General features: G+C 48.1%; 1 protein-coding gene across 1 annotated transcript in view; it reads right to left on the bottom strand.

Moving 5' to 3' along the window:
- The window catches only part of SLC9A5 (solute carrier family 9 member A5), a 157,984-nt gene that overhangs the window by 124,824 nt on the left and 19,584 nt on the right, over window positions 1–13,576 (bottom strand). Inside the window, exons 3-5 of the mRNA XM_073659690.1 lie at window positions 5,921–6,084; window positions 2,678–2,756; window positions 622–799 (exon numbers count right to left, since the gene is read on the bottom strand). Coding sequence (XP_073515791.1) covers window positions 622–799; window positions 2,678–2,756; window positions 5,921–6,084 — 421 coding nt within the window. The remainder of the gene's footprint in view (window positions 1–621; window positions 800–2,677; window positions 2,757–5,920; window positions 6,085–13,576) is intronic.

The raw sequence follows: 13,576 nt of genomic DNA on the forward strand, positions 1-13,576 counted from the left end.
TATAGTATTATATGCACATGGACGGAGCCAGCGCCCCCCACAACCTCCATTCTTTACACTGCCGTCTGCTTCTACAAATTGATGATCAATAGAAATCATTCTTCAGCCTGGCCGTGCGGCGTAAAACAAAACATGTTCTGTAATTTTGTTTTTATTCTTCTTTTGCATTTTTATCTCAAAAAGTCGCTTGTTTCGCTACAACATTTTTGTGCTAAAAACGCTATAAAGGGAGAATTGAAGGAGATTTGTGCAAAAAAATGTGCAACTAATCAGCTGAGGCCGAGACAGAGGCCGGGACAGAGGCCGAGACAGAGGCCGGGACAGAGGCCGGGACAGAGGCCGAGACAGAGGCCGAGACAGAGGCCGAGACAGAGGCCGGGACAGAGGCCGAGACAGAGGCCGAGAGAGAGGCCGGGACAGAGGCCAAGACAGAGGCCGAGACAGAGGCCGGGACAGAGGCCAAGACAGAGGCCGAGACAGAGGCCGAGACAGAGGCCGGGACAGAGGCCGGGACAGAGGCCGAGACAGAGGCCGGGACAGAAGCCGGGACAGAGGCCGGGACAGAGGCCGGGACAGAGGCCGGGACAGAGGCCGGGACAGAGGCCGAGACAATGCACTCACGCCAATATGGAGGAGAGCGACACCATCTCCGCCGTCAGGTGCGCCAGGTACACAATCAGGAAGATGAACAGAGGCTCGATGATCCGGACGCGTTTCGTAAAGCGGGTGATGAGGGCGAGCAAGAAGGCAAAGACTAAGCCGACCGCTGTGCCTCCGAGGCTGACAACAAAGAAGGAGCCTGCGGGGGAAGAAGAGAAAGGGGTGAGATATAAGCGTGACAAGTCGTCATTGTACAGGAGGAGGAGGTGAGCTGTGACATCACCTAGGGTGAATGGTGGATCCTGTTATCTACTGTATATAGAGGTGTTATCAGTCATTGTACAGGAGGAGGAGGAGGTGAGCTGTGATATCACCTATTGTGAATGGTGGATCCAGTGTTATCAGTCATTGTACAGGAGGAGGAGGAGGTGAGCTGTGACATCACCTATTGTGAATGATGGATCCTGTGCTATCTACTGTATATAGAGGTGTTATCAGTCCTTGTACAGGAGGAGGTGAGCTGTGACATCACCTATTGTGAATGGTGGATCCAGTGTTATCAGTCATTGTACAGGAGGAGGAGGAGGTGAGCTGTGACATCACCTATTGTGAATGATGGATCCTGTGCTATCTACTGTATATAGAGGTGTTATCAGTCATTGTACAGGAGGAGGAGGAGGTGAGCTGTGACATCACCTATTGTGAATGATGGATCCTGTGCTATCTACTGTATATAGATGTGTTATCAGTCGTTGTACAGGAGGAGGAGGTGAGCTGTGACATCACCTATTGTGTATGGTAGATGCTGTGTTATCTACTGTATATAGAGGTGTTATCAGTCATTGTATAGGAGGAGGAGGTGAGCTGTGACATCACCTACTGTGTATGGTGGATCCTGTGCTATCTACTGTATATAGAGGTGTTATCAGTCATTGTACAGGAGGAGGAGGAGGTGAGCTGTGACATCACCTACTGTGAATGGTGGATCCTGTGTTATCTACTGTATATAGAGGAGTTATCAGTCATTGTACAGGAGGAGAAGGTGAGCTGTGACATCACCTACTGTGTATGGTGGATCCTGTGCTATCTACTGTATATAGAGGTGTTATCAGTCATTGTACAGGAGGAGGAGGAGGTGAGCTGTGACATCACCTACTGTGAATGGTGGATCCTGTGTTATCTACTGTATATAGAGGAGTTATCAGTCATTGTACAGGAGGAGGAGGTGAGCTGTGACATCACCTATTGTGAATGGTGGATCCTGTGTTATCTACTGTATATAGAGGTGTTCTCAGTCATTGTACAGGAGGAGGAGGTGAGCTGTGACATCACCTATTGTGAATGGTGGATCCTGTGTTATCTACTGTATATAGAGGTGTTCTCAGTCATTGTACAGGAGGAGAAGGTGAGCTGTGACATCACCTATTGTGAATGGTGAATCCTGTGTTATCTACTGTATATAGAGGTGTTCTCAGTCATTGTACAGGAGGAGGAGGTGAGCTGTGACATCACCTATTGTGAATGGTGGATCCTGTGTTATCTACTGTATATAGAGGTGTTCTCAGTCATTGTACATGAGGAGGAGGAGGTGAGCTGTGACATCACCTATTGTGAATGGTGAATCCTGTGCTATCTACTGTATATAGAGGTGTTATCAGTCATTGTACAGGAGGAGGTGAGCTGTGACATCATCTATTGTGAATGGTGGATCCTGTGTCGTCTACTGTATATAGAGGTGTTATCAGTCATTGTACAGGAGGAGGAGGAGGTGACTACAATTAGACTACAATTCCCATAATGCGCTGGCATCTCAGACAAGAAAGACGATGCAGGCGCAATAGTGAAAAGCGCATGAAGAAACAAAAATGCAACCAGTGATGTCGTTTTGTACATTTATATACAATGAATGCATGTACTGTAAATATGTCTGGATCGTCGGTGGAAGCAGAAGAGACAGTTTCCTTCTTCCATGATCTGGGGGTGCACATACTTTTCATGCAGCGTCAATCACACCCGGGTCCACAGGGGCAGAAGCTGAAGTTTCGGACGGATCCCAGCTCCTCCTCCGGGTACTCACCCACGCCTCTCACGTAATCTGCCGCCTGCACGTTCCCCGGTCCCATCTCAACAAAGGAATTAAACACTTTGTACAAAACCTGCAAAAAAAAAGCATAAAAATACCGTGAGTCAGAGAGTACGACGCGGCTGAGATAAGGCAAATCTACGGAGAGCGCGGCCCGGAGGAGTATGATAAAGAAGACATCACAAAAGGCTGAGAGCATCTATGGAGCCCAGGTTTAGTCACTGACTAAAGTGCTGCACACAGGAGCAATGGGGACTCCCGTCCGAGCGGCCACAGCTAAGGGGGAAGCGCAGATCCTGGTCGAGGGTCAGGTCAGCCATGATTCCCTGTTATAAGAGGGTTATGAAATCACAATTCATTCAGGAAGCGAGGATGGAGGTCTCCTCGGGAGCCGGGGATGGAGGTCTCCTCGGGTGCCGGGGATGGAGGCCTCCTCGGGTGTCGGGGATGGAGGCCTCCTCGGGTGCCGGGGATGGAGGTCTCCTCGGGTGCCGGGGATGGAGGTCTCCTCGGGTGCCGGGGATGGAGGTCTCCTCGGGAGCCGGGGATGGAGGTCTCCTCGGGAGTCGGGGATGGAGGTCTCCTCCGGAGCCGGGGATGGAGGTCTCCTCCGGAGCCGGGGATGGAGGTCTCCCCGGGAGTCGGGGATGGAGGTCTCCTCGGGAGTCGGGGATGGAGGTCTCCTCGGGAGCCGGGGATGGAGGTCTCCTCGGGAGCCGGGGATGGAGGTCTCCTCTGAATTCGGGGATGGAGGTCTCCTCTGGATTCGAGGATAGAAGTCTCCTCTGGATTCGAGGATGGAGGTCTCCTCTGGATTCGAGGATGGAGGTCTCGTGAGCCGGGGATGGAGGTCTCCTCTGGATTCGGGGATGGAGGTCTCCTCGGGAGCCGAGGATGGAGGTCTCCTCGGGAGCCGGGGATGGAGGTCTCCTCGGGAGCCGGGGATGGAGGTCTCCTCGGGAGCCGGGGATGGAGGTCTCCTCGGGAGCCGGGGATGGAGGTCTCCTCGGGAGCCGGGGATGGAGGTCTCCTCGGGAGCCGGGGATGGAGGTCTCCTCGGGAATCGGGGATGGAGGTCTCCTCGGGAGCCGGGGATGGAGGTCTCCTCTGGATTCGAGGATGGAGGTCTCCTCTGGATTTGAGGATGGAGGTCTCCTCTGGATTCGAGGATGGAGGTCTCCTCTGGATTCGAGGATGGAGGTCTCCTCTGGATTCGGGGATGGAGGTCTCCTCGGGAGCCGGGGATGGAGGTCTCCTCGGGAGCCGGGGATGGAGGTCTCCTCGGGAGCCTGGGACGTGATTGAGGTTATTGATCAGGATTCGTATTGTTCATTTACCTGCAGGGTTCACTTATTAAACACCTTATTATCCACAGGAACAAACGCGCTTTTATCCCCTGAGCTCCCAGACGAGCAGCGCACAGTGTTGGACGCGGCGCCCGATAGGTCACATGAAGATCATTCCCGCTGGGATTTATATGTCATTATTGCATCAGCGAAGAGAGAAAAAAAATAACACAGAATCTTAAGAATAAGCCCCTCCATAGTAAGGCCCAATTAGAGGAGTTGATAATGGATCATTAATAAAGATGCTTGTTACTGATTATCGGCCTCACACAACAAAGGAGGAAAATGCTCGATCATCTGCCGTACAGATAGTTTGTGCCGAAGTACAACTCGTCATTATCGGCAGCACGTCCCCCGGATGAAGCATCAGTATTCGTCCGCCCGTCTAAACAGGCCAATAATGAGCGCCCGATCGACTTCTATATAAATGACTGACGCAAGTGGGCCCAAAATCAAATACAATGCACTAATGACTGACGTGTTTTATGGAGAGACAGTGGAAAATCAATTATAGAAGTTGTAGGGATTCACGCTCTCAGGTAAGCATTAGGCAGCGTTCACACAAGCAATGCGGTTCAGTCCAAACAGGTGCAGTTTTATTGCTTTCATAAAACTCCAAGGGAATCATAAACAGCCTCTTCGGAACAAAGGTATAACAGCAAATAAACAGTTAATCCAGCAGCACATATGTCAGGGTGGGTTTAGCTGAACAGATTACAGACTTTATACACAGACGAGGCGCGATCCCACCAGTCTTGGTATCACCTTCAGCAGCTTCCAGCACCAAACAGAAGTGTTCAACTCCGGGCACAGTTCACACTGAACAGGCTGCAGCTTCCACACACAGACTGCTCAGCTTTCCTAGCTGATCCGTGCAGTCTCCATTAAGACAGATCCTGTCAGGTCTCGCTCAGCAACAGCTCACACTTTGGCTGGTCACTCACCAGCAGCACACTCCACTCTGCTTCATAGAGCAGACTCACACCCATTGTACAAAGGCCCTAGTAAAAAAGCTAGGCAGGAGCATCTAATGAGATCCTGCAGAGCTAGGACCTAACCCTGTCCTACCTGGCTCTGCTACATACTGCACAGAGGTGTATGAATGTCGGGCATTTAGACATTGAGATGCAGTTCCCACCTCTTGCATAAATCTTTCCATTAATTTCTCCACAAGCGTGGCCCCCTCTACATTCCCCGGGGTCCGGGTTTCGGGATAGAGATCTGCATCTATCAGACATTTATAATTTATCCTGATTGGGATTATGTGAAAAGCATTTTTTAATCTCTCACTTCTGGGCCCAAAGCCCGAGGAACTTCACTATGGCTGATTAGATTGTCAGCTCTTCAGCACAGTCAGGGAGCCAACGTTGTGCCGCACCATACATCTGCTGTAGATGAGAGCTGCACACGATATGATCGTCGATAGCGGCAGCAGTTGGTTCTCAGCTCTTGCACCATCTGATCCTACTAATGATCCTATAACGGTGCAGCCAAGACGATGTCACAGCACAAGGAGGACGCGGTCTGCGTGCCGCTCGCAGCTGCTAAAGACGTGACGAGGCCACTGACACACGACTCTGCAAAATCCGACATCACCATGTTGCACTATTTCCGCCAGTAAAAGCTTTGTATCTAGTCTAGGAATCCAGGAAAACTGGGTGACAGCCAGTGAGCGCACCGTACCAGCATTGCTTGGTGCTCACCCAGCTTTCCTAGAAGCAGATGAATGTAGCTCCGTACTCAGCAATGTAATATCACTCATATCAGGAAAGCTGGGAGATTTGAGATGTGAAGACTGCAGAACTGTGAGTTCAGCTCTGAAGCATAATACCTTTTAACGTAATTCAGCCTTTATTGCAGATTTACCATGGGATACGTGTGCGGTACGTACCACAGTGACGGCGTCGTTCAGCAGCGATTCCCCGAATACGATGATAAACAGGGTCTCATTGACGTGAACCTCCTCAAACACGGCCAGAACGGCGACGGGGTCAACGGCTGAAATAAGGCTCCCGAAGAGCAGGAAGTCCATCAATCCGGCGTCCACCTGGGGGTCTGCAACAAAAGTCATTTAAACGTCACCTTATAGATCACAAACAAGTAGAAATATCCAATCACAGCAGGAGGAGCAACCCTAACAGTATATACTGTATATATGTGGGGGAGAAACTCTTGAGTTTTCAGTCTGCGTTTTGTGGGTGGAAAATTCACAGTAAATTACAACAGCAGCAAAGTGGGGACGATTTTACCAAAACTCATCCCCAACGTGCATAAAACAGACAGCGTGCGGCGGATTGTCCCCGCGGATTCCACGTTTTGAGATGTAGTAAAATCTGTGACATAGAAGGAAGATTTCACTGTGAATTATGTAGAAAATCTGCAAAGGACTTTCTTTGTTGCAATTTACACCTGTGGATAAAGTCTTTTTTTTGCTGCATTTTACAGTACCAGCAAAATGATTGAGATTTTTAAAATAATTTTTTGAGCCGCCGGGCATTTTTTCTAAATCCGCTGCATGTTAATTCTTTCAGCGTTTTTCAAGAACACACGATGCAAAAACGTGCGTATTGTTTGCAAAATTTATCCTTCTACCACTCGGATTTTTGGTGCACAGAAAATAAAAAAAGCTGCACATCAACAGATATTACTGTAGACTATTTGCAGCAAAATTTGCAGTAGTAAAATCCAAAACCAAAACGCACCATTTTTGTTGTGGATTTCATTGCAAAAAATGTTGCAGATTTGTTGCAGATTTTCCCCTTTGGGCTACATTCCCACCGTGAGTGTTCGATGTTGCAGATTTTCCCCTTTGGGCTACGTTCCCACCGTGAGTGTTCGATGTTGCAGATTTTCCCCTTTGGGCTACGTTCCCACCGTGAGTGTTCGATGTTGCAGATTTTCCCCTTTGGGCTACGTTCCCACCGTGAGTGTTCGATGTTGCAGATTTTCCCCTTTGGGCTACGTTCCCACCGTGAGTGTTCGATGTTGCAGATTTTCCCCTTTGGGCTACGTTCCCACCGTCAGTGTTCGATGTTGCAGATTTTCCCCTTTGGGCTACGTTCCCACCGTGAGTGTTCGATGTTGCAGATTTTCCCCTTTGGGCTACGCTCCCACCGTGAGTGTTCGATGTTGCAGATTTTCCCCTTTGGGCTACGTTCCCACCATGAGTGTTCGATGTTGCAGATTTTCCCCTTTGGGCTACGTTCCCACCGTGAGTGTTCGATGTTGCAGATTTTCCCCTTTGGGCTAAGTTCCCACCGTGAGTGTTCGATGTTGCAGATTTTCCCCTTTGGGCTACGTTCCCACCGTGAGTGTTCAATATTGCAGATTTTCAGCACCTATTAAGTAAAATTAATTACTTGTATTTTTTTGAAAATACGCAGCGTAAAAAAAACTCTCCAAAAACTGATGGTGAGAACATAGCCTTAAATTGGAAAGTGAAGATGTGCAGGATGAATTGGCCTGCTGCGGATGGTTCCCCTGTGCAACGTATCAGTTTACGTCCGCATGTTTTTTCTCCAGCTTGCGTGGGACATTTTGTAAAATCTTTGCTGTAAATGTAAGACGCTGCGGATTTTCTTCATGCAGCTATAGGGCAAAAAAAACTGTGACGTATCCGTCCCTTGTGAACACGCACAAAGGCATTTTTGAGACTCTGCTGGAATCCTGCTGCCACTTATGAGGAGCAACTAATTATAGACCCGGGAATTAATTAGGAGCGATCGATACATATTGACCTGCGTCTTCCTCCATCACTTCCCGGCCACATGGGGATGAGGACCAGAATAATTCCTACTGACACTGAGGATGAATTAATTGCAGCAACACAGGTGACGGAACCATTCAAGTGAATGCGGCTCTGCAGGCAGGAATCCATGCATCTGCTGCAGAACTTCTTCTCCCGAGAGACATGCATGGTGACCAGTGGTGGATCTCTGATCCTTAGTCCATCACGTGCTCCGTTCACACAGGATCACGTGTCGTAGCCTGCAATGCAAAAGTGCAGACGATGTATCCAGACTTGTACTAGCGACACACGATCCTGTGGAGTGGAGCACGTGATGGCAATAATCATCCGATCCCCCTGGAGTCTGGCGCGCGTCAGGAGTGCGACCTCCAGGTTCTGCATTATTGATGTATCTATATAAGAAAACACCAGCAATATGTCGCTATGAATTATTAACTCTCCTCAGAGAGATCTCATTACATTAATAAACACTGTGCAGAGTAACGAGGCCTGGAACCACTGATAAATAAATATAGGGGAACACAGCTCCCCAGGGCATAAAAAGTCACCAATGTAAATGATTTATAGCCAAGACATGGGCGCTCGTGTTCTGCAACTAAGACGATCCCACTAGAAATAGGCCTCATTCACACGGCCGATGTTTTCTTATTTGCAGATAGATCACATGTCCATTATAGTCTACGGGCCTTAGTCACGTGCTCATAGATCGTTTCACAGAGCAAACTTACACAGGGGGTCTGTGATGAAATTGCACAGGGGGTCTGTGATGTAATTGCACAGGGGGTCTGTGATGTAATTGCACAGGGGGTCTGTGATGTAATTGCACAGGGGGTCTGTGATGAAATTGCACAGGGGGTCTGTGATGAAATTGCACAGGGGGTCTGTGATGAAATTGCACAGGAGGTCTGTGATGTAATTGCACAGGGGGTCTGTGATGTAATTGCACAGGGGGTCTGTGATGTAATTGCACAGGGGGTCTGTGATGTAATTGCACAGGGGGTCTGTGATGTAATTGCACAGGGGGTCTGTGATGTAATAGCTCAGGGGGTCTGTGATGTAATTGCACAGGGGGGTCTGTGATGTAATTGCACAGGGGGTCTGTGATGAAATTGCACAGGGGGTCTGTGATGAAATTGCACAGGGGGGTCTGTGATGAAATTGCACAGGGGGTCTGTGATGTAATTGCACAGGGGGTCTGTGATGTAATTGCACAGGGGGTCTGTGATGAAATTGCACAGGGGGTCTGTGATGAAATTGCACAGGGGGTCTGTGATGAAATTGCACAGGGGGTCTGTGATGAAATTGCACAGGGGGGTCTGTGATGTAATTGCACAGGGGGTCTGTGATGTAATTGCACAGGGGGTCTGTGATGTAATTGCACAGGGGGTCTGTGATGTAATTGCACAGGGGGTCTGTGATGAAATTGCACAGGGGGTCTGTGATGAAATTGCACAGGGGGTCTGTGATGTAATTGCACAGGGGGTCTGTGATGTAATTGCACAGGGGGTCTGTGATGAAATTGCACAGGGGGTCTGTGATGAAATTACACAGGGAGTCTGTGATGTAATTGCACAGGGGGTCTGTGATGTAATTGCACAGGGGGTCTGTGATGTAACTGCACACAGATGCCATTAATGATGCGTCTGTTTGAGGTTCATTAAAATCACGGATGTGTGCAGTCGATATGTCAGTGGTGACCTTTAGTTAAAGGAGTTTTCTGTCCCCTGGGTGCAATTTGTTTTTGAAAAACAAACTGTGCTTGGTTCACCCTCCCAGGGTCTAGCTCTGAGTCTCTGCCGATATCTGTTATTGTCTGCTGCGCTGACTTCATGTTGACAGAACTGCAGCCAATCAGTGAGCTCAGTGGCTCTGCCCAAGTAGACGGCACGAGACATTCAGAGTCGCTGAGCTCAGTTATTGGCTGCAGCACTGTCAACGTTAAATCAGCGCTGCAGACAATACCAGGCACAGGAGCAATTGGAGAGGCTCAACGCTAGTTCCATGGAGGGTGTGTAAAGCACAGGTTTGTTTTTTTTTTAAAACAAACTACAACCAAAGAAAATGAAAAACCCCTTAAGAAAAATGTTCTAAGATTCAATGCAGCCTGATTTTAGATTTTTTTTTGATGGAGTGTCTCTCCCAGTAACATAGGCTGTATGCGAGGTCTGTGTGTCTCTCTCCGTAATATAGGCTGTATGCGAGGTCTGTGTGTCTCTCCCAGTGGTATAGGCTGGATGTAAGGACTGTGTGTCTCTCCCAGTAATACAGGCTGGATGTGAGATCTGTGTGTCTCTCCCAGTAATACAGGCTGGATGTGAGGTCTGTATGTCTCTCCCAGTAATATAGGCTGGATGTGAGGTCAGTGTGTCTCTCCCAGTAATATAGGCTGGATGTGAGGTCAGTGTGTCTCCCAGTAATATAGGCTGGATGTGAGGTCAGTGTCTCTCCCAGTAATATAGGCTGGATATGAGATCTGTGTGTCTCTCCCAGTAATACAGGCTGGAGGTGAGGTCTGTGTGTTTCTCCCAGTAATATAGGCTGGATGTGAGGTCAGTGCGTCTCTCCCAGTAATATAGGCTGGATGTGAGGTCTGTGTGTCTCTCCCAGTAATATAGGTTGGATGTGAGATCAGTGTGTCTCTCCCAGTAATATAGGCTGGATGTGAGGTCTGTGTGTCGCTCCTAATAATACAGGCTGGATGTGAGGTCTGTGTGTCTCTCCCAGTAATACAGGCTGGATGTGAGGTCTGTGTGTCTCTCCCAGTAATACAGTATGGATGTTAGATCTATCCGTCTCTTCCAATAATAAAGTCTAGATGTGAGGTCTTTGTGTCTCTCCCAGTAATATAGGCCGGATGTAAGGTATTTGTGTCTCTCCCAGTAATATAGGCTGGATGTGAGGTCTTTGTGTCTCTCCCAGTAATATAGGCCGGATGTAAAGTATTTGTGTCTCTCCCAGTAATATAGGCTGGATTTGATGTATATGTATCTCTCCCCAATAATATAGGCTGGATGTGAGGTCTGAGTGTCTCTCCCAGTAATATAGACTGGATGTGAGCTCTGTGTGTCTCTCTTAGTAGTTTAGGCTGGATGTGAGGTATGAGCATCTCTTGCAGTAATAAAGGTTGGATGTGAGGTATGAGCATCTCTTGCAGTAATAAAGGCTAGATGTGAGGTTTGTGTGTCTCTCCAAATAATATAGGCTGGATGTGAGGTCTGTGTGTCTCCCCCAGTAATAAAGGCTGGACGTGAGGTCTGTGTGTCTCTCCCAGTAATAAAGGCTGGATGTGAGGTCTGTGTGTCTCTCCCAGTAATATAGGCTGGATGTTAGGTCTGTGTGTCTCTCCCAGTAATATAGGCTGGATGTGAGGTCTGTGTGTCTCCCCCAGTAATAAAGGCTGGATGTGAGGTCTGTGTGTCTCTCCCAGTAATAAAGGCTGGATGTGAGGTCTGTGTGTCTCTCCTAGTAACATAGGCTGGATGTGAGGTTTGTGTGTCTCTCCCAGTAATACAGGCTGGATGTGAGGTCTGTGTGTCTCCTCCAGTAATATAGGCTGGATGTGTGGTCTGTGTGTCTCTCCCAGTAATATAGGCTGGATGTGAGTTATGTGTGTCTCTCCCAGTGAAATAGGCAGGATGTGAGCTCTGTGTGTCTCTCCCAGTAATATAGGCTGGATGTGAGGTCTGTGTGTCTCTCCTAGTAACATAGGCTGGATGTGAGGTTTGTGTGTCTCTCCCAGTAATACAGGCTGGATGTGAGGTCTGTGTGTCTCCTCCAGTAATATAGGCTGGATGTGTGGTCTGTGTGTCTCTCCCAGTAATATAGGCTGGATGTGAGTTATGTGTGTCTCTCCCAGTGAAATAGGCAGGATGTGAGCTCTGTGTGTCTCTCCCAGTAATATAGGCTGGATGTGAGGTCTGTGTGTCTCTCCTAGTAACATAGGCTGGATGTGAGGTTTGTGTGTCTCTCCCAGTAATACAGGCTGGATGTGAGGTCTGTGTGTCTCCTCCAGTAATATAGGCTGGATTTGAGGTTTGTGTGTGTCTCCCAGTAATACAGGCTGGATGTGAGATCTGTGTGTCTCTTCCAGTAATATAGGCTGGATGTGAGGTCTGTGTGTCTCTCCCAGTAATATAGACTGCATGTGAGATCTCTGTGTCTCTCCCAGTAATATAGGCTGGATGTGAGGTCTGTGTGTCTCTCCCAGTAATATAGGCTAGATGTGAGGTCTGTGTGTCTCTCCCAGTAATATAGGCTGGATGTGAGATCTGTGTCTCTCCCAGTGAAATAGGCAGGATGTGAGGTCTGTGTGTCTCTCCCAGTAATATAGGCAGGATGTAAGGTATTTGTGTCTCTCCCAGTAATATAGGCTGGATTTGATGGATATGTATCTCTCCCCAATAATATAGGCTGGATGTGAGGTCTGAGTGTTTCTCCGAGTAATATAGGCTGGATGTGAGGTCTGTGCGTCTCTCCCAGTAATATAGGCTGGATGTGAGCTCTGTGTGTCTCTCTTAGTAGTTAAGGCTGGATGTGAGGTATTAGCGTCTCTTGCAGTAATAAAGGCTGGATAAAAGGTCTCTGCGTCTCTCCTAGTAATATAGGCTGGATATGAGGTGTGTGTGTTTCTCACTAATACAGGCAGGATGTGAGATTTATGTGTCTCCCAATAATATAGGCTAGACGTGAGGTCTGTGTGTCTCGCCCAGTAATATAGGCTGGATGTGAGATCTGTGTGTCTCTCCCAGTAATATAGTAGGAATAACCTTGGCACTCAAGAGTATGTTCCAGTAATGAAAATTTATTGCAGTCCATTATAAACAATGACAAAACGTTTCGGTCACTTAGGACCTTCTTCAGTTGACACCGCTGGTGGATACCGCGGTGCCACTAGAACACTGTCCATCCTACCTGAACCAGGCAGTCCTTTATGGACCCTCTTAAGATACTTGCTTTTGTCCATTAATCCTACCACAGTCTATATACTGTCAACTGAAGAAGGTCCTAAGTGACCGAAACGTTTTGTCATTGTTTATAATGGACTGCAATAAATTTTCATTACTGGAACATACTCTTGAGTGCCAAGGTTATTCCTACTAGATTTAGGGCACGGTCCCTTCTTGAGCACCACAGAACGGGAGTGCAGCGATTATATTACAAATCTCCCGGTAATATAGGCTGGATGTGAGATCTTTGTGTCTCTCCCAGTAATATAGGCTGGATGTGAGGTCTGCATGTCTCTCCTAGTAATATAGGCTGGATGTGAGATCTGTGTGTCTCTCCTAGTAATATAGGCTGGATGTAAGATCTTTGTGTCTTTCCCAGTAATATAGGCTGGACGTGAGATCTGTGTGTCTCTCCCAGTAATATAGGCTGGATGTGAGATCTGTGTATCTCTCCCAGTAATATAGGCTGGATATGCGATCCGTGTGTCTCTCCTAGTAATACAGGCTGGATGTGAGCTCTGTGTGTCTCTCCCAGTAATATAGGCTGGATGTGAGGTCTGTGTGTCTCTTCCAGTAATATAGGCTGGATGTGAGGTCTGTGTGCCTCTCCCAGTAATATAAGCTGGATGTGAAGTCTGTGTGTCTCTCCCAGTAATATAGGCTGATGTGAGGTCTGTGTATATCTCCCAGTAATATAGGCTGGATGTGAGGTCTGTGTATCTCTCCCAGTAATATAGGCTGGATGTGCGATCTGTGTGTCTCTCCTAGTAATACAGGCTGGATGTGAGGTCTGTGTGTGTCTCCCGGTAACACAAGCAGAGATACTAATAAAGTTCAGAAATAAAGGGGCCCA

This window comes from Phyllobates terribilis, unplaced genomic scaffold (genome assembly GCF_046119375.1).
Source record: "Phyllobates terribilis strain yellow unplaced genomic scaffold, ASM4611937v1 Scaffold_14__1_contigs__length_39327217, whole genome shotgun sequence".
NCBI lineage: Eukaryota > Metazoa > Chordata > Amphibia > Anura > Dendrobatidae > Phyllobates > Phyllobates terribilis.